Genomic DNA, 25,797 nt, shown 5'->3' on the forward strand with positions numbered 1-25,797 from the left:
ATATTATTTGCAATATCTAGTAATGATAGAGTACTTTTTCTCAGTAAGACTACCTAGTAATAATGCCTAATACCATCCAGTAACTCCAAAAATTACTAAGATCTCTACTTAGCTTCTGTAATAGCTTTATGCCACAAAGTATCAAACTTGTTAACTCCCAAGGTTCTTTTTTCTATCTATTCCAAACGGTCTCTGATTTATATATGTGTGTATCTATCTATCTATATCTATATATAATATGTATGTGCACGTGTATGGTTGTGTGTGTGTGTGTATATAAATGTGTGTGTATGTATGTATGTATACTTTTGAGGGCATCAGAATTTCGTTTTTTAAGGTGTGCCAGTGCGTTCACAGAAAAAAGTGACAACAGAGCTTATTTATATTCGCCTTCATTCATAATAAACTTTATCTTAATAGGCTCTGAAGGGAGACGAGCAAAGAACGGGCCCTTCCAGCTGGGCCCATGCCTGGCCAGGCCCTCCTCGAGCCGGGGGCGAGAAGCAGTCGCCTCGGGGGCGCCTCTGGGGAAACCCGAAGGCCGGACAGGCCGCCCTTCCTTCCCAGGCCGGGGAGAAAGGCAAGCCCTTCTCCATAGCGACACGCGGCCCCAACTTCCGGTCAGCACCGGATGTCGTCGTGGTCAGAAGGGCCGCCGGTAGACTCCATGCGTTGTCGCTCTAGGAGTCGGCACTCTATGGCGTAACCCTTTCCTTCCTTCCTTCCTTCCTTCGGAAGCCAAGCTGCTCCGTCCTCTGTCCGGTCCGCCCGTTATCCGCCGGATATCTACGCAGAGCGGATGTTCCTGTCCCTTCGCGCGTCCGAAGCCGAGCCGGAACTGTCTGTGAGGACACCTGCAGTTCACCGGAAGGCGTTGGGAGACGGACCGGAAGGGAAAAGGTCCCGGGAAGGTTCGTTGGGGGACCCGCTTCCGCTCGAGCTGAGAGCTGCCCGTGGCCGCCGCCGGCATGTCCGCCTTCGTGGTAAGAGAAGCCCCGGCGCCGGACTACGACGCCCATCCTCCCTGAGCAGGGCCGGAGGATGGGGCTTCTGATCCGAAGCAGGGTGGGCGGAGCGAAATTAGGCTTTTAGGGATGAATGTCTGTGTAATGTTTTACGTGCATTATGTGTATTTATTGCTATGTGTACGTGTGTGTGTGTGTGTGTCGATTTCTTGGGCCAGTCCCCCTATATTTTCAGTATAGCTTTCTTTCTCTTCTTTTCCTCATTGGATTTTTTAAATATTAAAATCAAATAAAAATTAAAACAGAAGTGTTTTCTTACATAAAAAAATAAAGATGCCCTTAAAACATAGGAAAAAAGACTGTGTTTTATGAATTAAATGCATTTTTTCCCAGTGAAAAAGTTAGTTACGTTTAAGAAAGTTCACAAGTCGAGCATCAAACAAGGAAGGTTTTGGGTCTGGAGGTACATGAAAGTGGCTTCTCCACGTGGCCTGACTTTTGATACACCCTTATACCCATACACACTTGTTTTATTGTATTGGAGCCCGCTTATTGGCAAACACAGCTTAGTAAGTAAATATTCCTTACCAAAATAACTTCCTGTGAGATAAATATTTCTACATGGTTCACTTCAGTCACCACTGTCCCATTCAGACTCTGCTATGGCCTTCCAGTTTATGTGGATTTTAGGTGTGAATTAAATTAGGACTGGATATATTGTAGGCTGCCCAGAATCTTTTTGTAGATGGGCAGCCTCAATAATCCCATTAATAAGGGGTCAGAGAGATGTGAGTTCCAATTCCTTCTCAGTTGTGCAGTTCCCTGGGTAACTTTTCACACACGCAAATAGAGATGCAAACACCCTAAGGTTTATGTGACACAAGAACCTAAATGGACTTGTCAAGTTATATGAATCCAAGAGGGCGTTATAAACCCCCATTGGGGTGTGTAGTCCTGAGCCACAAAATTATGGTGAGCTCAGAAAATGACAGAATAATGTAATAATAAATGTCAGATTTTGTGTTGAAGGAACCAGGATGGTTTCTCTGATACTTTTATATGGTTCTGGAGCTAACAATGAAGGGAGAGACTGTTGAAATTACAAATATTTAAATTGCACTTTTTCTTTTCATTGATTGGGAATGTAATAAAGAAGCAAAACATGGCTGAAGGAGAGAGGAAAGTAGATTGTGGTGGTGTTGTTTTTTTAAAAAGGATACCAAAAACAGTTAATAATGTGAGGAATGTGGTTGGCTCCTTCTCACCCATGTTAGACTTTCAAGCAGTTTTTGTTAAGGGTTTCAGCCGATGGCAGCATCTGGCAGGTTCAAAAGTTTAAAAAGACTGCCTCACAAGTGGTTAGAGGGGACGTTGCCAGGGAGTCCCTTGGCTTTGGCCCAGCAATGTCTGTAATAAACTATGGTGACCTCAAACTCACCTTATTGGCAGGAGTTTCCCTCCCCACCGACACCCACTTTAGAGTCTGCCTAGGAAATTCAGAAACATCCCAGGAGATAATTGCAAAGCACTCATGCAGGAATATTGGAATGCAGTCTGGTTGCATTGAAAACAGTGTGGCCTTGATTGTTAAGCAATTGTTTAAGGTTGACCTCATGTAAAAACCATAATGAGGGGAAAAACCTCATCTAATATAATAATAATAATAATAATAATAATAATAATAATAATAATAATAATAATAAAGTTGGAAGGAACCTTAGAGGTCATCTAGTCCAACCCCCTGCTCAGGCAGGAAACCCTATACCATTTCGGACAAATGGCTGTCCAGTCTCTTCTTAAAAACTTCCAGTGTTGGAGCATTCACAGCTTAACATCTAGAAAATGTTGTGTTGTTTGATTATTATTTTTTATTGATTATATGACATCAAGGTGTACCTTTTCAGCAGCCACATAAATTGGTTTTCTCCATGATGATGTATGTGTCCCTAATCTGGTCTTCCAAAGGTGTGTTCATTGCAACTGTAGCTGATTCAAGTCCACCTATGGCTGATTGTCTTCTTCCCTTTCCTTCCACCTTTCCCAGCATGAGAACCAGTTCCAGGGAACTCCATAATATTCCCAGAATAGGATAATTTGGGCATTTTACTGCTAATGTACTTTTTTTTACTGCTTTTAATTGCCAATATATTTAATTTTTTTTAATAGGGACATAAAAAGGGAGGTTTTTTTCCTCTCTTGGCAAAAAATGAGGTCACATTCTGGCAGTAGTACAGATTTAGTGTGGTGGATCATTTGGAACCCATTTTAGGATCTAGACAATTTCCAGGACAGTTGGACTGGCCTTTTCGGGGGGGAGGGGGGGACAACAGAGCAGCCTGCTTTGACTACAAATTAGTAAGTGATGGGGTTTCTGTACACATTGTGACATAAAGGCCACATGACTTCTGACAGTTAAATGTGGGTCTGCTAGCACTTGGCAGAATGGGTAAATCTGGGTAGCATATGAATGATGTCCCCTGAGGATAATTTCATTTAACTATGTGGGTTTATTTTAGGACTTCAAAACCTATGTGGATCAAGCATGCAGAGCAGCAGAAGAATTTGCAAATATTTATTATGAAACCATGGATAAAAGAAGGCGGGTATGTAGATCTCTAGTAGCTATTTTGTTAGTTAAGAACGTACGATTTTATACATTTTTATCTTTCCTTTATTACTTTTAGAAATACCTCCCTGTTTTCATTCAACTGGGAGTCAACTAGAGCCAGTTGGTGGTGGTGAAGGCATTAAGCTAGGACCTGGGAGACTGAATTGTAGTCCCACCGTGGGCACTAAGACAGCTGGGTGACTTGGAACAGTCACTTTCAGTCCTAAGAAAGAGACAGTGGCAAGCCATTTCTGAAAAAAAAACCTTGCCAAGAAAACTGCAGGGACTTATCCAAGCCATGTCTTAAGAATCTGGCTGAAGTGTTCTAGGTTCTCTTTTCACTGGAGATGTTCTGAAATTGAAAGAAACTATTCTCATTTAGAAACATTTTGTATACTTTCCTATCTTTAGTTTCAGAGTACTAATCTATCAGTTTACTGGGAGCAAATATTTAACCGCGTGGAGTTTTCCCAGGGAACCTCTTGAAGAATTCTTTTGAGTATTTTGTAAAAAAAGAAAAAGAAAAGGCAACAAGTTGACCGTAAGACAAAAGGAGATTTTTTTTTCAGTAGGGACTTGCAAGTGGAAAGGGCAAAATCCTGCTGGCATTTCACATGCTGTTTTCTAATGTTCTGCAGATATTAACCAGACTTTACACTGATGACGCGACTCTGGTTTGGAATGGGAATGCAATATCTGGCCAAGAAGGTCTTGCCAAATTCTTTGAGATGTTGCCATCTAGTGACTTTCAAGTGAACATGTTTGATTGCCAGCCTGTTCATGGTAAGATAACTTAAGAAAAACAGTGCCGCCATCCACAAAGTTATTCATATGCATTGTTGTTGTTGTTGTTAGCTGCGAAGTCGTGTCCGACCCATCGCGACCCTATGGACAACGTTCCTCCAGGCCTTCCTGTCCTCTACCATCTTCTGGAGTCCATTTAAGCTCACACCTACTGCTTCAGTGACTCCATCCAGCCACCTCATTCTCTGTCATCCCCTTCTTCTATTGCCCTCGATCTTTCCCAGCATTAGGCTCTTCTCCAGTGAGTCCTTCCTTCTCATTAGGTGGCCAAAGGATTTGAGTTTTAGCTTCAGGATCTGCCCTTCTAAAGAGCAGTCAGGATTGATCTCCTCTAGGACTGACCGGTTTGATCGCCTTGCAGTCCAAGGGACTCGCAGGAGTCTTCTCCAGCACCATAGTTCAAAGGCCTCAATTCTTTGGCGCTCAGCCTTTCTTATGGTCCAACTTTCACTGCCATACATTGCAAATTCACAAGCATATGTCTGGCTAATCTTTTTCCGATGGGGTAAAGGGACAAACAGCTCTACTCTGAAGGGCAGTTAAAATATTTGAACTTACACAACTAGGAGCTGTCTGAACGTTTCCGCAAGCTCTGTATGATTCTTACTCTTTTGGAAAGGAGCATTGTAAACTAGCATCCTGTGTAGTCCTTCTGAACGCAACCTTCAATTCTGCATTTAGCTCCCAAGTGAAGAATGAATTTTCTCACAGTGCCCAGAGTCTCTTTGCAGGGTGAGATTAACGGCGTATAAATTAAAATATTTCTTTGTCTGCGGTGGTAATCCTCTTTTTCTCAGTTTGCTTGAAGGGGTGACCACACGTGGTTTGAACTATCAGTTCTCAAGAATGTGTCACAAAAAGCTCGCCGTTGCAGAACAGAATTGCTGGCATCGATGTACTTTGATGGGTTTGAAAGAAAGAGGCAGTGGGTACCAGCAGCATCTTGTGTGGGTGTGCATTTTTTTAAAAAAAGGCAGGACATTGGGCACGTGTGTCCCTATGCACACTGCTATGTAGACACCGTTGATTAGATCACATTTCTTTGCACAGATTAATCATAGGATAAAGCTGCTGAATTTTTACTTCTAAGTAGGTAAGGTAAAGATAAAGGGAGTCCCTGCAGATTTTACTCCGCTAGTCATTCCTGAGTCTAGATGCTAGTGCTCCTGTCCGCTTCAGTGCCATTGAGCCAGCACTGTCCGAAGACATTCCCACAGTCATGTGGTCAGCATGATGTCACGGAGCGCTGTTATCTTCCCACCAAGGTGGTACCTATTATCTATTCGCATTTGCATGCATTCGAACTGCTAAGTAAGATTACGTCTTAAGTATTGGGAAAGAATTAGAACGAGATAGAATGAGTTTAAAGAGGATCTTTTCTTAGAAATGTTCATGCTTGTGTTTCAAAGCAGGCCTCCGAGGAGCAATTGTGTTTTAGCGTCTTTTTCTTTCCTTTCTCCAGAGCAAGCAACTCAGAATCAGACTACAGTTCTCGTTGTGACCTGTGGGACCGTTAAATTTGACGGGAATAAGCAACAGTACTTCAACCAGAACTTCTTGCTCACAGAACAGACCACGAATAATAATACAGTCTGGAAAGTCATGAGTGATTGTCTCCGTTTCCAAGAACACCCTCATTAGTGAGAGGAGCAACCGTGGATGTCTTCATTTGGATTTTTTATTTTTATTTTATTTTTATTTTTTTAAATAGCCCTGGCTTTCAGGGATGAGCCTACTGAGTATGGAAATTCATCTGTCTCTCCACACCTCTTTGTACGTTTCACAGCTTGCAGAATACGTTGTTTTTTAAATGAAAGAACTTCCTTGCTTTCAAGGTTTCGTTAGGCTGCATCGCAACGAAAAGACTTTCCGTTTAATTATATTGATTACCTGTTTAGGTGACAGTGGAGTCAGCTTTGTAAGTCTTCTGTGTACTTTCCGACATTAACAGATTTCGAATTTGATTACACGGCGGACCCTTCTCCTCTGAATATGTGGGGAGAGATGCAATTTGCTTTTGTTTACTTCAGTGAGAATTAAAATGATGGTGGGAGAGACAAAGCTTGTGATTCACGAGGTCTTTTGGAATTTGTGGGTGTTGCTGAAACAAGTACAAGAATTTTGCTACAGGCTGGGCAAAGCGAGTGTGCGGCCCATTTATTCCCATGGAAATTTCCCTATGTGTTTATGCTATTCTTATACGTGTTTGCATTTTTCACTTATTCCATAGCAGTAATTGTTTCAGATTCCAGTATTGGGAGGAGAAGGGGAAAAAAGGTTTTATTAAAAGGAAAAAGCCACCTAAGGGAATCTTTTTAAATTGTTCTCTAAATTGTTCTTCATTTGTCATCTTTCACAGTGAAAAGTCCAAACATTTCTGAGCAGTTTCGGATAGGGATAAATAAATTTAATGGGATAGAAAATACCCCACTTTTCTCTGTTCAGTCTTGCATTAGGGCAGGGGTAGGCAACCTTGGCTCTTTTATGACTCGTGGACTTCAGCTCCCAGAATTCCTGAGCCAAAGTTGCCTACCCCTGCATTAGCGTTTTCCCAATCTATAGGAAATGTGCTTGGTGCCTATTATACTACCTCCCCGTGCCACACCACTGTTGTGACCAAATCCAGTCTTGGTTAGTTTAGTTTAGTTTATTAATATTTCTATACCGCCCTTCTCCCGAAGGACTCAGGGCGGTGAACAGGGCAAGAATAAAATGCGAAGTTACAAATATTAAAAGAAGATTAAATAGTTGCCCATTAAAAAACAACTAATACAATACATTTATAAAAACCCCAAAAGTACAGCAATAAAAAACCCCACCAATCCCCCATCAGGCCAGGCCGGCTTGTTCGAATAAAAATGTTTTTAGATCGCGGCGAAAGGAGCGAAGATCGGGCGCCATCCGGAGCTCTACCGGCAACTGATTCCATAGTTCCGGAGCGCCCACAGAGAAGGATCTCCCCCTGGGGGCCACCAATCGACATTCTCTGACCGGTGGCACCCTGAGGAGGCCCTCTCTGTGGGAACGCACAGGGCACAGGGAGGTTGATGCCGGCAGCAGGTGTTCCCTGAGGTACTCCGGACCCCTGCCATGTAGGGCTTTAAACACCATTACTAGTACCTTGAATCTCACCCGGAAGACAACTGGCAACCAATGCAGCTCACGGAGCAGAGGTGTAACGTGGGAGTATCGGGAGACTCCCAAGACAACTCTCGCGGCTGCATTCTGTACGAGTTGGAGCCTCCGGGTGGTCTTCAAGGGCAGCCCCATGTAGAGAGCGTTGCAGTAGTCCAGACGAGAGGTCACGAGCGCGTGAGTGACCGTGCATAAGTCATCAGGAGTCCTGTATAATATTTGAAATGTCAAACTCTTATGCTCCCACTTCTCCAGTGCCACAAAACTGGAATAATAAGAAGCATTGCAGGAAGAAAATTAGCACTGAAAGCTTTCTACTGAAGTCTCTTAGTTGGGCATTTGTGATTTTTATCATCTAAGACTGTTCTTTGATTATCAGTTTGGAAGCTGCAAGAGACTATAAAATGGTGAGTGCATGAAAAAAAAATTGGGAAACGTATTGCTTATGCACAGGTGTTCCTCAACTCAGAACCATTAATTGGGCAACTATCCGAAGTTACACTGAAAAAAGCAATTTATGACCAGTCCTCGTGTTTATGACCTCTGCAGCGTCCCTGTGGTCACGTGTTCGAAATTCAGGCACTCAGCAACTGGGATGTATTTGCAATAGTTGCAGCATCCCAGGATCACCTCATCACTATTTGCATTCCAGCAAAGACAGTTGGGGAAGCCAGATTCGCTTAATGACCGTATGATTCACTTAGCAACCATCTTGCTTAGCAATGGAAATTCTGGTCCCAGTGGTGGTTGTAAGGCAAGGAGTACCCATAGTGCAAAGATCACATAGAGAGATGCTTTGGGGATTGACAATATGTTGGTGGGCCTTCTTCAGCTGCGCTGCTGACTTTCTGAAGGGGATGTGGATGCTGGTTGGTTTCCGTGGCCTGTGTGAATGTGCCGCTGTAAGGTGGCTCTTCCCAAAATGCAATTCTGAATTGGTCTGATTAGTGTCATAGAAACCAGTTTCACAGCTAAGGCTGCGCCCTATAGCAGGAGTCCTCAATCTTGGCAACTTTGAAGACTCAGCCGGAATTTGGGGAGTTGGAAGTCCACAAGTCTTAAAAAGTCGCCCGGGTTGGAGACCCCTGTCCTATACGCTTCATAGTCGCAGTAAAATTTTGAAAAGGGCCTTATCCTTGCATGCTTTCCAATTCAACAAAACCTTGGGAAACTAATTATCTGAAGGGGTTTGCTACTCTGTCCGACATAAAAGTAATTCGCCGACAGCAAAAGGGGATGGGATCAAATTTGATGGGGGGAGAGCCAAGCAAAAGAAAGGTCCAAATCTGAAAATAGTGTGTGTGTTGGGGGGGGGGGGGCAGCTATGCAGGAAGTAAAATTTCCCAGGGCCTGTCTTTAGGCTGGACGATTTGGGTAACAGCTTGAATTATTGCCGACTCCTTATTCTAAGCCCTGAGCTTGGTCACATGATCCAGGACAGTGCATCTCTGACTTGTCCCATATTTACCTTCAGAGATCCACATGCCAGGCAAAGGGGGAGCACAAATGCAGGTGTGCAGAGGCAGGAGACACACCAGCCCAGGGGAAGGAAGGTCGTGCAGTGCAGTGGGAGCCCTGGTGGCGCAGTGGTTAGAGTGCAGTATTGCAGGCTGACTCTGCCCGCTGCCAGGTGTTCAATCCTGATGGAGCTCAAGGTTGACTCAGGCTTCCATTCTTCCAAGGTCGGTAAATGGACTTAAATGGACTCCAGAAGATGGTAGAGGACAGGAAGGCCTGGAGGAACGTTGTCCATAGGGTTGCGATGGGTCAGACACAACTTCACAACAACAACAAAGGTCGGTAAAATGAGGAGCCAGATTGCTTGCATTGTAAACCACCCAGAGAGTGGTATAACACACTATGGGACAGAATGAAAGTCTAAATGCTGTTGCTATTACATAAGATCCAGAGGTAGTAAATAGAAATTCCGTCATCAGATTTGAGATGAGCTTGGATTCCAAGGAGAATCTGCCAGGTTTTGCTTACTCAAAAGTAATAGGAAAAAAATAACTTTCCCAGGGCAATAAATACCTAACTATCATTATATACAATTACTCCAAAGGGCAAAGCTTTATTGATAGGAAAGTGCATTGAAAGATTTCTGAAACCAGTCTGTAAGAGCTCCAGGGGAGATTCCGGCATGTCCTGGATGTTGGTATAAACCACTAAGCTATTTATTACCAATGGATTCCATTCTGTCCATGAAGAGATCTTTGTAGGCACATTTTAAGGTTTTATTTTCAGTGTGTAGCTTCTTTTTAACTATGACAAGCTTCTCCCCTCCATATGTTCCTACACTTATGTAGAAAATGGATTGTACCCCTCTGAATGCTTTTGAAGGTACAAGAAGAAAGCATCCTTACGAAGATTAAAACGAAACAAGTCTAAAGAAGGCAAAAGTTGTAATGTTAAAAAAAAAGTCTTGGAAAAACAAACATGTTCTGAGCCACCTGCTCAACTGTGAAGGGGTTTGCTTCCCTCCAGTGGAAATTTATTCTGTAATATTGGGACTGATCAATGCTGAAGCAAGACATTTAGAAGGGGGAGTAGCCTATCCAGTGTTGTTGGGATGTCATGATGGAGAATGTACCGTTTCAATAAATATCCACACCTAAGGGCATTGCAATAGGGATGCGGTGGCTCAGTGGGTTAGGACGCTGAGCTTGTCGATCAGAAGGTCGGCAGTTTGGCGGGTCGAATCCCGAGTGCCGCATAACAGAGTGAGCACCTGTTACTCGTCCCAGCTTCTGCCAACCTAGCAGTTCGAAAGCACGTAAAAATGCAAGTAGAAAAATAGGAACCACTACGGTGGGAAGGTAACAGCGTTCCGTGTGCCTTTGGCGTCTAGTCATGCCGGCCACATGACCACGGAGACGTCCTCGGACAAGCGCTGGCTCTTTGGCTTTGAAACAGAGATGAGCACCGGCCCCTAGAGTCGGAAACGACTAGCACGCATGTGCGGGGGAACCTTTACCTTTAAGGGCATTGCAAAAGAAATTTAGTTGGCGAATGTGAAATTTGTACGAGAATATTAGGGCCCTTTGTTGATGGATGAAAATGGGATCTGCCTCCCAGAAGACCATTAAAATCATGATGGGTCCTTGGTGCTCTCTGAGCTTGCTTGTTTTCTTGCAGATGTTTCATTACTCAGACTAGGTAACATCAGTGCTAGCGATGAAAAGTCACTCGGCACTTGAGCAAAGCACATGGTCACCACTAAAAACTGCACAAATATATTTTAAGACTGCAAAACACAGCTGCCAATTCTTTAGCCGGTGTTGCTCTCATGCACATCAAGTCCTTCCCAAGAGCCTGGGATGTCGCAATGCAGGGGTCTCCAACCTCGGCCATTTTAAGACTGGCTGAGGAATTCTGGGAGTTGAAGTCCACAAGTCTTAAAAGCTGCCAAGGTTGGAGACCCTTGTCGTAATGTGTCGGCATCGGTTCACTGCACCCTAGAAAGCAGAACTGTTCATTTCCAGATGCTCATGTAAATGTTATTTTATTTATCCTGGAAATCTACCTCTCAAAAATCATTAAAACATGGAAAGTCTTTTCATTAGCCCTAGTTAACAAATTCATAGCATTTACCATTTAATTTACACCAAAGACAACCCCTTTGCTAAATTAAAACAGCAAGAGATTTCTGTCCATTTGCTTAAAATTGGTTCATTAACAGAAATAGCCTCCCCACTGAAATACTGCTTTTTAGGATTTGAGGATCATCTGAAAAGTTGTTTTTTGTTTTTTTTTAAAAAATGTTGACTGAAAAATAACCAAGAAGAAAATCAGCATCTCCAAAAACAGAAGTGGGCAGGGGGTCTGGAGTAACTCGCCACAGCCAGCTCACCATGGGACGAGATTTGCACTCATATTGAAGGAATGGTGGAATAGAATCATTAAAGGATGCAAAAGAAGGGACGTGTAATGTGAATGACAAAAAAAGTTTTTAAATGATGAAATTGAATTGTTGGATTGTCCCGCAGCACGTTGTCCCATTCTGGTAGACAGGACCCCTTTCAGACTATGAATGATTGAGGACAGAACGTTAAGGTGAGATGTGAACCCCCACTCACTGTGTCCTTTTTTTCTCTCGCTCTCTGGATTTTATTTTCCACTAAGGCAGGCATAATGTTAGGGGGAAAACAGTGAAAGTCTACTTTGCAATTCACTTGGTGTCAAACTCTCAAATGAATTTGGCTCTATCTGATTATCTGAAATGCTGATAAGTTGGGTGGGGTCCCTTTAGGTGTAAGGCTAATAAATGCATCAAAACAATTCTGCAAAATAGATTGGAAATACTTTAGGACAGGGGTCCCCAACCCCTGGTCTGTGGACCAGTACTAGCCCGCGGCATGCCAGCAACCGGGCCACGCAAACAAGCAAAGCCCCATCTGTGGGATGCAGGCAGCACACAAAGCCACGCCCCCTCCGGTCCGTGGAAAAACCTCCCTCCACGGAACCGGTCCCTGGTGCCCAAAAGGTTGGGGACCTCTGCTTTAGGGCACTGTTTCTCAATCTCCTGCTGGCCAGAGAGAATTCTGGGAGTTTGAAGACCAAACATCTTAAATGATGCCTGTTGGGGAATTCTGGGTCTTGGAAGTTCATTTATCTTAAAGCATGCCGTCTGGGAGAATTGTAAGAGCTGAAATCCACATTTCTTAAAGCATGCTGATTGGGGAATTCTGGGAGTTGAAGTCCACACATCTTAAAGTATGCTGGGTGTTGAAGTCCACAATTCTTAAAGCAAGCTGGGTGGGAAATTCTGGGAGTTGAAGTCCACACATTTCAATGTCGTCAAGGTTGAAAAACACTCAAAAACACCTAGGGGGTTAAAAGTTTCAGCCCTTGCTTAAAATGCACACCTGCACACCCCACCGTCTCATAATATGGACACGAAATGAATCTCTTAAATAGCCAATTCCAAAACAGAAGATCCAGACGTGCAAAGACCCCCTTCTTCCATGGGACGTGACTTTTAACTGAGACCTGGCAGGGAAGCAATTGGCCTAGGGCAGGGGTAGGCAACCTTGGTTCTTTTATGACTCATGGACTTCAACTCCAAGAATTCCTGAGCCAGCCATGCTGAGGGGAAAGAGAGAGGTTTCCAAGCTGAGCCATGCTGGCTCAGGAATTCTGGGAGTTGAAGTCCACGAGTCATAAAAGAGCCAAGGTTGCGTACCCCTGGCATAGGGCAAAAGGCTTTTTCTGAATGTCCCGTCGCTTTAAGTTGGGCAGAGAAAAGGACTAGGAGCCAGCAATATCTTTAGGTCAATTCCCCTTCCCCTCTGTACTTCCCCAATGCCCTAGAGTAGACCAATCTGCTGGGAATTGTAGTCACCACCCAGGTTGGGGAATACGGGTTTGAAGCACAACTAAGTACTGCCAACTACACAAAATACTAAAGGCTTTGGACCAGCCCTACTGTTCAAACAGATCCTTCCATCTTCTCATACCTATATTTGTTCTCCCATGCCTACATTTTCCTTTGAAAAACTTTTTTTAAAAAAAAAGCGAGAGAAAGAGAAAGACGCCAACTAAACCCAGCAGGAGAATTTTGGATGAGGCTTGAGGCCGCTCTTAAGCCACACTCGACAGTCCTGCTTTTTTAGTCTTTATCTTGAGGACTTGAGGATGTCCTTTCCTGATGATTTGGGAGCAATCGGAGGCTTGAGTTTCCTGAAGTCCAGCGTCACAGTGCGGTCTTCACTGGTCCACTTGCCAGCTGGTCCACTTCTTGCCTTAAACAGATGTTGAGCTGCATTCTGTGCCAGAGACACACGGCCTCTTGGGTTTGCGATTGTGAAAGCCAGGAAAATAACGGCACCCTTTGGAAACACCCTTTGCATTTTCAGGTCAGTCTCTGGATGTGGCTGCTGCCCCTTTTCCACCTCCTTTGACAAAATCCAGCCATGGCAGCTGCCGGGAGGGAGGAAAAAACGCCAGCCACTGCACCGGGCGCTGATTTCCAGGCTAGCATTTTCTCCAAAGTCCATGGCAGAATACATTTGGCAGCCAAGCCGCCTGGAGGAGCAGGGGGAGCTGGCTGGAGAACTCACCTATTTTGCAGAGCCGGGCCAGGCCAAGCAGCCAGGTGGGGTTGGAAGCAGTCAAATAAAAATAAAAAAAAATCCATGAGGCTTTTTTCCCCCTCTTTCCAAGGAGCCCACGATTTGGGGCACGGTAGGGTGAAGCGGGACTGAAAGAGCGAAATGCAACTCAACCCGTCCGCCTCTCTTGCACACAGTCACTTTCGTGCTGCTTCTCCGCTACGGACCGACCGTTGCAATTCATTAGGGGGGGGGTGTTAAACAGAGGGTGGGGGGGGGCTTCGGAAGCCAGTGGCCTGCATTCCCCAGGCCAAAGAGGAGTCCTGTTGAATCCTGAAGCCCCCCACCCCACCTCCCCACGAGTCGGGGGTCCCAGGACGTCTCGCCCTGTTGGGTGGGGGCTTGAGAAGGGAGTGGGGGCTTGAGAAGGGAGGTGGGGGCTTGAGAAGGGAGGTGGGGGCTTGAGAAGGGAGGTGGGGGCTTGAGAAGGGGGTGGGGGGTGTCTGGGCTCGCTGCCTCCCCCAGCCCCTCTCACAGAGGCTCGCTCTCTCCGCTGCTGCTGCTGCGCTCGCCCGGGCTGGCGGCGACCCCCTTGCCCGCCGCCCAATCGCTCTCGATGTAGAGGTGGTAGGGGTCGTGCTTGGACTCCAGCTTGCGCGAGCGCGTGTAAGCCAGGATCAGCCCGCCGGCCAGACAACCGTAGAAGATCATGATCAGCAGGATGTACAGGTAGGCGTCGTCCTCGCCCGGCGGGCGGGCGGCGGGCCTGGAAGAAGCAGAAGCCGAAGAAGAAGAAGCAGAAGCGCTGGGGACGGGACCCCCGCCGCCCCCGCCGCGCAGCTCCTGCCACAGCCGGCCCAGGAGGCGCTGCAGCCGCCGGCTCTCGCTGCAATTCGCTCCCGGCTCTTGCATGGCTCCGTTGCGCGCCCGGGGCTCCCTCCGTCTGGCTAGCTAGCCTGCCGGGCAGAGAGACAAAGGCTGCAGCTGCTGCGCTTGCCGGCTTTGCAAGGGGCCGGGGGAGCCTTCTCCCCCCCCCTACTCCGCCTTTCCTCCGGGTTAGGAGGAGGAGGGGAGGGGGGGGGGTCGAGCCAGACTTTCTCCGCCTCCCGGAGGCGCCTTTGTTCCTTAATGGGAAGTCCTGAAACCCGAGCTGGTTTGGGAGGGATTTTGGCCTGCCCCCCCCACACACACACCCCCAGCCCCCAGGAATTGGAAGGAAAGCTGGGGAAGTCCAGCAAGCCGCTTGGACCCTCGTGGGGCGTTTTCAGGGAGGGCGCAGCCTTTCTCTTCCGCCTGGCTGAAAGAAACGAACCAGAGGGTTGATCTTGGCTGGATTGGATGGAGCAGGGGGTCTTCAAACTCGGCCCTTTTATGACTCATGGACTTCAGCTCCCAGAATTCCTCAGCCAGCATGCCTGGCTGAGGAATTCTGGGAACTGAAGTCCATGAATCATAAAAGGGCCGAGTTTGAAGACCCCTGAAGGAACCGTGCAGAAACTCCAGATCTGATTGATTAGACGCCCTCAAAGGTGGCTCTCAACTTTTTTTTAAAATAGGGGCCAGGTCGATTTTCTCCTCGCTGATCCAACCTTCAGGGTCTTCCAAGGGTGCATTCACTGCTTCCTTTGCCGCTGGTGGTCCTTTTCTTCTCTTTCCTTCCCCAGCCTCGGAGCCTCCTCCAGAGATTTGGGCCTTTGCATCGTGTGTCCAAAGCAGGATCGTTTGAGCCTGGTCATTTGGGCCTCAAGTGATGAGTCTGGGTTGATTTCTTTGACGACCCGCTACTTTGGTTCTCTGGTCTATTCCTTTGCCTGATTAGGCCATTAAGACTCCACTTTCTGAAAGCGCCTGGGGTGTCTTTAAAACCAACCCAAGTTCTCCAAGGGGAGAATATTTGGACTGTTGGTTCGGGGTCTTAGTTCTTCCCTGCTACAAGATTAGGAGAAGGCTTGAAACATTCTTCCCCAGCCACCTAAGATTTCTTTATGCCGATCTCGCATTTAACTGGTAGATGCCATTTTTATTTTGGGCTTTTATTTATTTTTGTAAGCTGCCCAGAGTTCTTTGGATTGGAATGGCAAATATGATAAAAGGATAGTGTTGGAAAAAGGGACGCGGTGGCTCAGTGGGTAAGGACGCTGAGCTTGTCGATCAGAAGGTCGGCAGTTTGGCGGGTCGAATCCCGAGTGCCGCGTAGCACAGTGAGCGCCTGTTACTCGTCCCAGCTTCTGCCCACCTAGCAGTTCGAAAGCACGTAAAAATGCAAGTAGAAAAATAGGGACCCCTACGGTGGGAAGGTAACAGCGTTCTGTGCACCTTTGGCGTCTAGTCATGCCGGCCACATGACCACGGAGACGTCCTCGGACAAGCGCTGGCTCTTCGGCTTTGAAACGGAGATGAGCACCTAGAGTCAGAAACGACTAGCACACATGTGCAGGGGAACCTTTACCTTTACCTAGTGTTGGAAAGTAAGGCTTAACGGATTCTTCAGTGCCATATTTTTATCAGCTTCTTATACTCTTCAAGTGGAGTTTCTGAATTTGGCATCTTTGCCTTTATTTCTCAGGACCTGATGTGGCGATTTACTAAGATCATGTTCTTAGAATTTTAATTTAGTGGCAGTTACAGGTTTATGTGGGCCAAAGTTGCATAGTGCAGGGGTCCCCAACCCCGGTCTGTGGACTGGTACTGGTCCGCGGCATGCCAGCAACCGGTCTGCACAAGCAAGCAAAGCCCCATCCGTGGGATGCAGGCAGCACACAAAACCGCACCCCCTCCGGTCCACAGAAAAACCTCTCCACGGAACAGACCCCTGGTGCCCAAAAAGTTGGGGACCTCTGGCATAGTGTCCACTTCAGCATTTTTTTAAAAGATAGTAAATGCTATTAAACATAGTAAGGATTGTGCTTCACGTTTATCCGTTTTATTGATAGCCATCAAACTTATGTCAGGGCTGTTTCACGTACTGCCTATTTAGTCATGGTTAGATGGGAACCTGCAGACCAGCTCTGGCCCAGGGATATTGAGAGTTGTAGGCCTAATATAACCAGAGAGCAATAAAAGTTGGAGAGGGCTGCCTGGAGTTGAGAAACAATGCAGGAAAGAGCCACCAAACCTTTGGATGACATTACTCTTCAACAGAAAATAGTGGCTTTCATTTTACAGATGTAAATGTGTAATATCCCCATTATTTTCTTTGGGAAACTTTTTTTTTTTTGGACCTGTCTGTGGGTAGATGGGAGCTGGAATTTTGAGCACATGATAGAAGAAAAACAGGTCAGCTTGATCTGCTCTCCATCAACCAGTTCAGAGTTCAAAACAAGTAACAGTTCAAAACAAGTAACCCAGAATGACCAAAAAAGGCCTAGGCTGCAAACATGCTGGAATCTGTTTCTTGTAAGGAACCACATTATTTCTTGAGCCAAATCAGGACACGTAATTGTGGGGTTTTTATTTTGTCCGGCTTGCAAAACAGCAACCAAGCCTGAAGCGGTTTCCACATTGGGTGATGGAGATGGATGATGCTTCAATGCCAGAATTGGCTCAGCAGGCTTCTAGGTATTTTTCAACTCTGGATGCCTTAGGTGCAGGCAGGATTGCGTCATTAGCTGTAGATTTTAGAGATGAGACCTTGTTTACAGCAAAAATAGACATGAGCCAAGGACATGTTGACAAAAGTTGAAGGCAAGCAAGGAAATCTTACTTTAGATGCTTCAGGCATAGTTCTTTGGGAGGAGTGAGGCTTCTGAAACATTAAATACCCTCATTTCCACTTTTATTTTTATTCCAACGTTGCGCTGCTGAAAACTCAATGCTGCCATTTTCCACAGCACAATTACAGAGAGCTTTAAAAGCCCTTGGCTTATTTTTCGTCTTTGGTGAATCAAAAGGTCTGTTAAGATGGCCCCAGAAAGTAACTTTTGGGCCTTTAAGATTATCCTAGATCCGTTCTGTTTTCTGTTTTAGTCAAGCTGCAAAGAGTACCAGGTCTGATTCTGGTCTAACTGTATATTTTAACTCTGCATATGATGAAAATAGCACTTAGATTTATATACTGCTTCATAGTGCTTCACAGTCCTCTCTTAAGTGGTCAGAATATTTGCCCACAACAATCTGGATCCTCATTTTACCGACTTCAGAAGGATGGAAGGTTGAATCAACCTTGAGCCCATCAGGATCGAACGGCGGCCAGCAGTTAGCTTGCAATACTGCCTTCTAACCACTGTGCCTCCACAGCTCTTATAAAGTTGGCGTTTGGGATAATGGTGGCATCAAAATAAAAAGTATGGCCAGTGGAGTCATTTCTGCCAGGCTTAGTGAATCTGAGCAAATAAGTTTATTGCTGTGCCCATCATTTTAGAATTACAAATGTCTACATATTATAGTTAGATCCTTATTCCTGCTTACCCGAGAAACTAGTTAAGGGAGGAGACATCCAACAAACTTCCTCAAGATACGGTGCTTTGTTGACCTTGCTGAAAAATGAAGGAGTTCTAACTTGGCTTCGAAGTTGAAATCCGTTCTGGCTTCCCTAGAAGACCACTTCCTCGTTCTAGTTGTCTCTTAGCATCTCTAGGTAAGAGAGTGTAATATTAATTTGTTCTGATACGAGGGTGAAAGGCAAGCCTCGTGGTATGCAGAGATGTGTTTCCCAGTTCTAGAAAAACGTCTCCATAGTAAGGAGTAACTTATTCACGGGACAGCAATATAGAGTACTCTCACTTACGAACAACACACACTTAGGCTTGGAAAAATCCTGGAAAATTACAGCCTTAACGACCATGTGAATGAAGAGAAGGGAAAAAAAATGTTTTGTTGACCTTCTGCAGCAGGTTCAGTCATCTGCCATCTTGGAAAGTTTGTTACAAGAGCACCTCCATCTCCTCTGAAACCGGAAAAGGTCTCACGGGTCAGAGGTAGACTTAATGCATCTCGAGCAGGGGTCTTCAAACTTGGCCCTTTGATGACTTGTGGACTTCAACCCCCAGAATTCCTCAGCCAGGCACACGTGCCTGGCTGAGGAATTCTGGGAGTTGAAGTCCACAAGTCATCAAAGGGCCAAGTTTGAAGACCCCTGCTATAAAGTAACTGTGAGTGGCTAAAATCACACATTAGGCGTTTCCTCTCCATATATCCATTTCCTGTGCATATGGGCAGATTAACCTTTCGTTATGTTTTCAATCAAAATATCTTTGTACATCAGTTTTACCCCCATCTGAAAAACTCCTACAGCATTTGTTGTTTCTGTAAATAAGGATTTGTGTTTGTGCTCTTAAGAGGCATTTTTCTGGGCCCATGACTATATTTACTTGCTGTTCAACCAAACTGTTCTGAATGTTTCTATTTTCAGTCAATAGGAGGGGATAAGCATGCCCGGAAGCTACGTCAGAAATATTCCCCACGGCTTAAAACTTGGTCCACACGCACAACCGATTCTGATCAGGCAGTAAGAATAAACCAGGATTTAATAATCTGTTGCTGCTCTAGAAACTGGCTCACCCGCACACATAGCTCGCAAAAGGAAAACCTTTCCCAAGTTGTGTTTTAAAATCGTTGTGTATTGGACATCGTATACAAAACTCCTTCATTCTCCAAACAATATCCAATTATTTTTTTCTTTTTAACCGTAATATACACATGAAAGTATAACGAATAAAAGAAAATCTATTTCATAAATACTCTGGAGCCACCAAAAGGTTAACACAATGCAACCGAGAGCCACATCTGTACAAAAATGGAAGCCACATACAGAAACAGATCAAAAGTGCACAGGAGAACAGCATCCCATAGTTGCCACGTTCTTCTCAAGTTTTCATTTCAAGTGTGAACTACTAGGAGTAGTGCACAAAAGACATTCTGTGGAATAATGCCCACACCAATGCAGAGGAGACTGCTGCTCCCTCCCACCCTCCGTACATCGAGGATTTCCAGTTTTTAAATAAAAATAGCAGACAAAAAGCTTTCCCTTTGCAAGCATTTTAAAACACAAAGTTCCCGAGGCCACGTCCATCACTCGCCTAGAAGAGAAACTCGTTTTAAGATTTTGTTTTATGTGATATAGTCAAAAATAAATTAAAATGTCCCTTTTAAAATTTAAAAAACAACCACCAACAATAACCAAATATTTTATCTGTGGTGTGGGTGTGCTTAGAGGAAAGCGGTGCATATATTCCGAAAAGCAGAACACTCTGCAAAAGCAGACAGGACATAGAGTAGCCACAGGATTTCTTTTGTTCCACTGATAGATATATATTTTAAAGGTAGTGAGTGCAAAATAAATGATCGGAAAAGAGGCCGGCATAATCGTGACAGTAATGCCAGCGTTCTTCGTACAAGCCAAACTGATGCTAGACATGGCCAAAGTCATCCACTTGTCTTCTTCCAAAAGACGGCTTGAAATGTTTTGATTGGAATGTCTTAATTTACCTCTGCTCGGCTGTGAGGATACGTTTCTTTCTCTTCTCTTTTCTTTTTTTAGGCACCCTAAATGTTTTCATACTACCAACCATCTCTTTCCTCTTTTTGTATGGAACACAACAATTTGAGAGAGAGAAAAAATAAATAAATACGAGAGAATCCATCCGGGCTCACCAAGTGGCAGTGAAAGCGGGTTTCTCCCCCCCCCCCCTTCTTCTTTTCAATGCAGCAGCAAATGTGACTTTTACAAGTACCAGGGGTTTTCTCTTGAGCAGTGGAAACTACGTCCAACTGCCTATGGCGCCTTTTTGCGGAATGAGCAATTTAAAAATAAAAATCAGAAAATGCAAGGAATAATTTCATGGCAGAGACAGGCAGGATGGTGCCGCTGAGCACTGAACTGCGGAAAAGGAATAACTTGGCACATTGGGCGTTATTTGTTGCGTTGGAGTGTCAGTTTACGGCTGGGTGAGAGTACCGTTTTCACAAGAGAAACCCCTCCTCATCTTTTTGTGCCACCGAGGACGAGTCACCTTCAATCGAGCAATTTTGCAAAGGACCTGAGAGAGAGCCATTTCTGGAGCAGCGTTCTGGAGAGACTCGGTTCTAGCCCACCACCCTTACAACGCCTCTTCCGTGTTGCCTTCTCAACCAGCTAGCTTTCATCCGTTTCGAAAACATCGCCCTGGACTCAGCCCAGGTGATCTAACTGCTTCCGAATCAGAGAGGAAGCCGGAATAGAAAGATAGAAATATTGGTTTATCCAGTGAGGGAGATTCCATACGAACATAGCCATTTGGAACTGGAAATGCTCTAATGAAACTCTGGCAGTGGGTCAAGTCTTTTCGACAGCATCTTGGAAAACTGCAGGGCAGAAAGCCAGCGCAGCCGTTCCTTCTGGGTAACCGGGAGTAAATGCTGCAACTGTTGTATGAAACGCCGTTTTCGTTTGGAAACGCAACCGCTCGACTCCAGAAGAAACGACGCACGCTTTCTGACGCAGGGAGGCTGGGGGGGGGGGCTTATTTCCCTCCGTACATCCGCTCGATGTCATTGAGGTAATGGTTCTTCAACTCCTTCCTTTTCAGCTTGAAAGCATCGGTGACTAAGCCTGTCTCGGGAGTCCAAGGCTCCGGACTCAGACGGACTTTGATGGGCACTTCAAATCTTTCCAGCTTCACTGAAAAAGCAAGGGAGGAGGGTGAGGGGTGGAGGAGAAGAAAACAGAGATCAGAACTGGAAGAGAGAGAGGAGCCAGGCAGATGGACACAACCTACAAGCGTCATTCATTTATACGTGAATGCACCAGGCCTGGGTTGTTTTTTTCCCTGTTCAAAAAGGGTTTTTTTAGCCACAAAGAAGAGGGGGTCAATGAAGAGTGGGGGGGAAAAAATCAACCTATTCTCCAAAGCACCTGAAGGCAGGACAAGAAGCAATGAAGGGAAACTACACAAGGAGAGAGAAGCAATCTTGAAGCACGGGAGAAATTTTCAAACGGTGAGACCAATGAACCAACGGAACAACTTGATTCCAGAAGTTGTGAATGCTCCAACCCTGGAGGTTTTTAAGAAGAGTTTGGACAACCCTTTGTCTGAGCAGGGGTGGGAGGTGGACTAGAAGACCTCCAAGGTCTCTTACAACTCTGTTCTTCTAGTCTAATTTGACAGGAACAGTTCTGTAGGACTCCTACTGGCTAGGGACCATCCAGATCTCCCTTGGAAAGGACGACTTAAAACATCCAGAATCCAGAACTCCGCGATTACCTTTCATTGCCAGATGGGCAGAGATAGTGAGCCATTGAGACCTAAACTCTGAAGAGTCTCGTTTTTCTGTTACAGGGACTCCCCAACTTACAACCCTTCGTTCAGTGACTGCTCAAAGTTACGATGGTGACTTACGACTTGGTCCTCACAATTCCAACCATCATGGGATCCCTGGGGTGCCAAGATCGCCATTCAGGCCTTTGGCCACCATCATGCCTTCACGACAGCTGCAACGTCCTGAGGTCATGTGATCACCCTTTGCAAGCAAAGCCACATGGGGAAGGCGGCAGGGAAGACCACAGATCTCAGTCGAGCGTTATCTTGCTTCGTGTTCACAGAAAAAAGGTCCTAAAATTGGGTGGGGATTATGTGATGCCTCACTTAATGACTGTACCACTCAATGCCAAAAAAAAATTTTTGGGTCCTTACTGTAGTCGTACGTTGAGTACCTGTATTTCTAGGCACGCTTCCACCGCTACTGAAGCCTACTGGACTTCTAGCCAGAAAACATTTCAAATAAAGATACAAGGCAGGGGTCCTCAAACTTGGCCAGTTTAAGACTTGTGGACTTCAACCAGTCATGGCTGGTTGGCTGGGGAATTCTGGGAGTTGAAGTCCACAAGTCTTCAAGCGGCCAGGTTTGAGGATCCCTGATAATAAGGCTATCTGTATGCCTGGCAGAGATGTCACACCAACACAACGTGCACGCTCCAAATCAAGTGAGCGCTGATGACGGCACCTAGTTTGGGTAATGAAAGGCCTGCAGGAAAACAACCCAGCTTGGAGAGCACGGAGGACCCCCCCCTCACACTTCACAGCTAAATGCAGGCAGCCCTCAACTTGCAGCCATGATAGAGCCCAACATTTCTGTTGCTAAGTGAGACAGTTGTTAAATGAATTTGGGCCCGTTTTACCATCTTTCTTGCCACAGTTGTTAAGGGAATCGCTCCGCGGTTTGTTAACTTGGTAACACGCTTGCTAGTGTGAATCTGGCTTCCTCACTGACTTTGCTTGTCACGAGAAGGGGATCCCGGTGCCAGAGTCTGAGACCCTGCAACCGTCATAAATGTGAGTCAAGTTGCCAAGCGTCTGAATTTTTCATCACGTGACCACGGGGAGGGCTGCGACGGTTGCAAATGTGAAAAACAGGCATAAATCACTTTTTTCTTAACGACGTTGTCCCCTTGAACAGTCGCTAAATGAACCGTTGTTAATAAGAGACCCTGGTGGGCTCTTGGTCTTTCCCCAAGAGGATTCTTCCCAATGGCCAGCAGATGGCAGGAGAAGAACAAATGCAGCTTCACAAGGCCATTTCCTATCTGGGAAAACACTTCCCTGAATCTGTTCTAGGGTTGCCTGTCTTTTGAGTCCTCAATACATGGCAAATATTTCCTTAATACTTGAGGAGGGGGTGGGGGCTTAAATTGGTCAGAATTTTTTTTTTTGCGTTATTGGAAAAAAAATCTGTTTGTTTTGCGATAAGTCTCATCTCCTTTTCTTTCACAGCACCAGGCTTTGAACGGAGGTCACGTACGAAGAAGCTCAGCGAGCTTGCTCAACGAAGCTACAGTACCTAGCTCGTCAGGCCCAGGTGCTACAGCAGTGTTTCCCAACCTCGGCTACTCCTAAGAGGTGTGTGTGTGTGTGTGTGTGGGGGGGGGAAACTTCATCTCCCTAAATTCCTAGCCAGCTTGGCAATTCTGAGGTCGAGAAACGCTGTGCTATGGCATACCATTCCATACAAAGCAGGCTGGGCCCTGTGCAGTTAATCTTTTCGAAGGCCGTCACAAAAGGGCCTGCCCTGCTCTTTCTAAGAAATGGAACGCTGTAGCGACAGGGACCGGTATGGTACGTAAGAGGCAAGATCCTGGGCACTGAACCTGGTTTTTTCCCCCCCCCCTCTTCATTTGGGGATCAGAAGGCGGCTCGCTTTGTTCGTAAAATTACGCTGAAACTATTTTAGGACTCCTCACTGAGTTTTTATGGGTCTCCTACTTCAAAGCAACAAGGCTGTACCCCGGCAACAGCCGTAGTGCAAAAGGAGAGGCGGTTGGAAATTGCACAGGGGAGTCATAGCTTTATCCCTCTTACAAATTAGAAGTAGCAAGAAGCAGGGCCTGATTGTCCCCTTGAAGGAGTAATTAGATACAATGTTTGGAATTAGAATTGTTAAGTTATTTGTCACCCACGAACAACCAGGCCACACGTGCAAAGTGTGAACTAACTACTTCATTAGGTTCTGCCTATAATACAGGAATCTCCCCAGTCTAGCAGCCTTTTCTTGGAAACAATGAGATAAAAACTCCAAGGAATTCAGGGAGGGCTGGTTTTACTGTTGCGCGGAGATCCTAGAGTAGCTCCGACTGATCCCTCCTTGGGTGCTTCCCAACTTCAATTCCACTTGGTTTGCAATCTTTAAATCGCTCGCTTTCCCAGACAACATAGATTGGAAATACAGCTGTCGTTCACATCCAGGCACTTCTAATCTAACCATACGGTTCTTGGCTTGACACTGTGTACAAAAATGCTTGTATGGATTAACAAAATTAATCAACATTTTCATGTACCTTCAAGGAAAGTAAAGGGCAGTAGGATGAGACTTGATAGAACAGTCTTGTGCAAGAACAATTGCCAAAACTGAAGTGGGCTAAATAAATACAGACCGATTTCTATGTCTCCATCTTTGGGAAGCAAGAAATTTTGAAAATGGATGAGAAAGTAGTCTGGGCAGTGGAATTATACATTTTTGAATTCTCTTATTTGGGTGTCCGCAGGGGATAATTGATATGGGTTGTACTGTTTTGGTACACGCTCTTGTGATATATGTATGGGAGGCTTTCATATAAGGTGTACTGACATGATGTCACTGCTCATGGGAATGCAATCTCAGTTTGCTGCAGATAGCCATGATTCCATTGAACTTTCCCTATCTTTAAAGGGAAAAGGAATGGAACAGGACTTTTGGAATGGCAGCTATCAACACATGGTCAAAACCCAGCCAGGATGAAACTTTGATCAAGTGCCTTCAGCCATCTTTCTGACAATTCTTCTTGCCTTACAGATACTCTTAGGGAGATTGAAAACAAGGGGGAAAATGCAGTGAAAGGGAACTGGCTTGCAAAAGCTCTTAACAATTTCTGCTATCATTAGTAAGATACTGCATGATACTCGAGCAGAGTACCTGTTGCAGATAAGATTATGAGTTGCAACCACTCTACGGTTCACAAAAGCATCTTCATTTGCTTACTTTTGTTAGCCATGTCTTTAATCTCTTTCAGAACTTCTGACTCCATGATAGGATTGTTACAGAGGTTGATCCAGCTGTCAGACATACCCCTCTGTTCCGCAAGTGCCGTTAGTTTCTTCTGATTGGGAACCACAAAACTGATAACGTAAGACTGGTTGCTAGATTGAAACACAAGAAAACACTATTTAGTTTTTAGTGACATTCGACTAAGCAAAATGTTTTACCCTAGTCTAGCCCAACCTTTTTTCAACTGGGGTTCTGTGAGAAACTGTCTTTGGGGGAAAAAAAAATATTTTAAATTTATTTCCTTCAAAACAAAAACGGAAATTGAGAAATGTTGCTCCAACCATGTTCTCACAGTGGCCATCCTTTACTATGGCACGCAGTTCAGCACCATCTGAAGGCTGGTCAGCTCCCTCACTCAAGATATAGGGCAGGGGTCCTCAAACTTGGCCCTTTTATGACTTGTGGACTTTGACTCCCAGAATTCCTCAGCCAGGCACGTGTGCCTGGCTGAGGAATTCTGGGAGTCGAAGTCCACAAGTCATAAAAGGGCCAAGTTTGAAGACCTCTGATATAGGGCAACCTTCTCTTGGCTACTTTATAGCACCCAATGCTTCCCAACCTGAGCAAGATACTTGCACTTCAACTCCCAGAATCCCTCAGCTGCAGAGGTTGGGAAGCCCTGAGTTATGTGCATCACGCCTGCTGGGAGGGGCCTACCTAATTCCAGCCGTTTGAATCCTGCTGGAGCAACGGTGTTGGAAAAGTGGAGTGCGAGATTCTTAGTTCCCAACCTGTTCGATGT

The 25,797-nt window shown here is 45.4% G+C and overlaps 3 protein-coding genes across 5 annotated transcripts in view; 1 reads left to right on the plus strand and 2 right to left on the minus strand.

The window, feature by feature from the left end:
- Window positions 1–888: 888 nt before the first annotated feature.
- NXT2 (nuclear transport factor 2 like export factor 2) lies at window positions 889–6,793 on the plus strand. 2 transcript variants are annotated; one of them, XR_014027620.1, is made up of 5 exons: window positions 889–983; window positions 3,482–3,568; window positions 4,212–4,356; window positions 5,840–6,248; window positions 6,292–6,793. XR_014027620.1 is itself a non-coding variant. In XM_081336861.1 (4 exons), the coding sequence occupies exons 1-4, from the start codon at window positions 969–971 to the stop codon at window positions 6,016–6,018; spliced, it is 426 nt and encodes a 141-aa protein (XP_081192987.1). In that variant the 5' UTR covers window positions 889–968; the 3' UTR covers window positions 6,019–6,788. The 2 variants fall into 2 exon arrangements, 1 of the variants encoding a protein (XP_081192987.1); XM_081336861.1 differs by having other exon boundaries at window positions 5,840–6,788.
- A 7,300-nt stretch (window positions 6,794–14,093) lies between these two features.
- KCNE5 (potassium voltage-gated channel subfamily E regulatory subunit 5) lies at window positions 14,094–14,474 on the minus strand (the record flags this gene model as incomplete). The annotated part of the gene is made up of 1 exon (XM_081336437.1): window positions 14,094–14,474. The coding sequence occupies one exon, from the start codon at window positions 14,472–14,474 to the stop codon at window positions 14,094–14,096; it is 381 nt and encodes a 126-aa protein (XP_081192563.1).
- Window positions 14,475–19,099: 4,625 nt separating this feature from the next.
- The window catches only part of ACSL4 (acyl-CoA synthetase long chain family member 4), a 46,702-nt gene continuing 40,004 nt past the window's right edge, over window positions 19,100–25,797 (minus strand). For both annotated transcript variants that reach the window (XM_081336691.1, XM_081336690.1), the window contains 2 exons: window positions 24,990–25,147; window positions 19,100–21,159 (listed from right to left, as the gene is read on the minus strand). In XM_081336691.1, the coding sequence (XP_081192817.1) occupies window positions 21,002–21,159; window positions 24,990–25,147 (316 nt within the window). In that variant the 3' untranslated portion in view covers window positions 19,100–21,001. The remainder of the gene's footprint in view (window positions 21,160–24,989; window positions 25,148–25,797) is intronic.

Source organism: Vipera berus (assembly GCF_964194415.1).
Source record: "Vipera berus genome assembly, chromosome: 11".
In the NCBI taxonomy this organism is placed as follows: Eukaryota; Metazoa; Chordata; class Lepidosauria; order Squamata; family Viperidae; genus Vipera; species Vipera berus.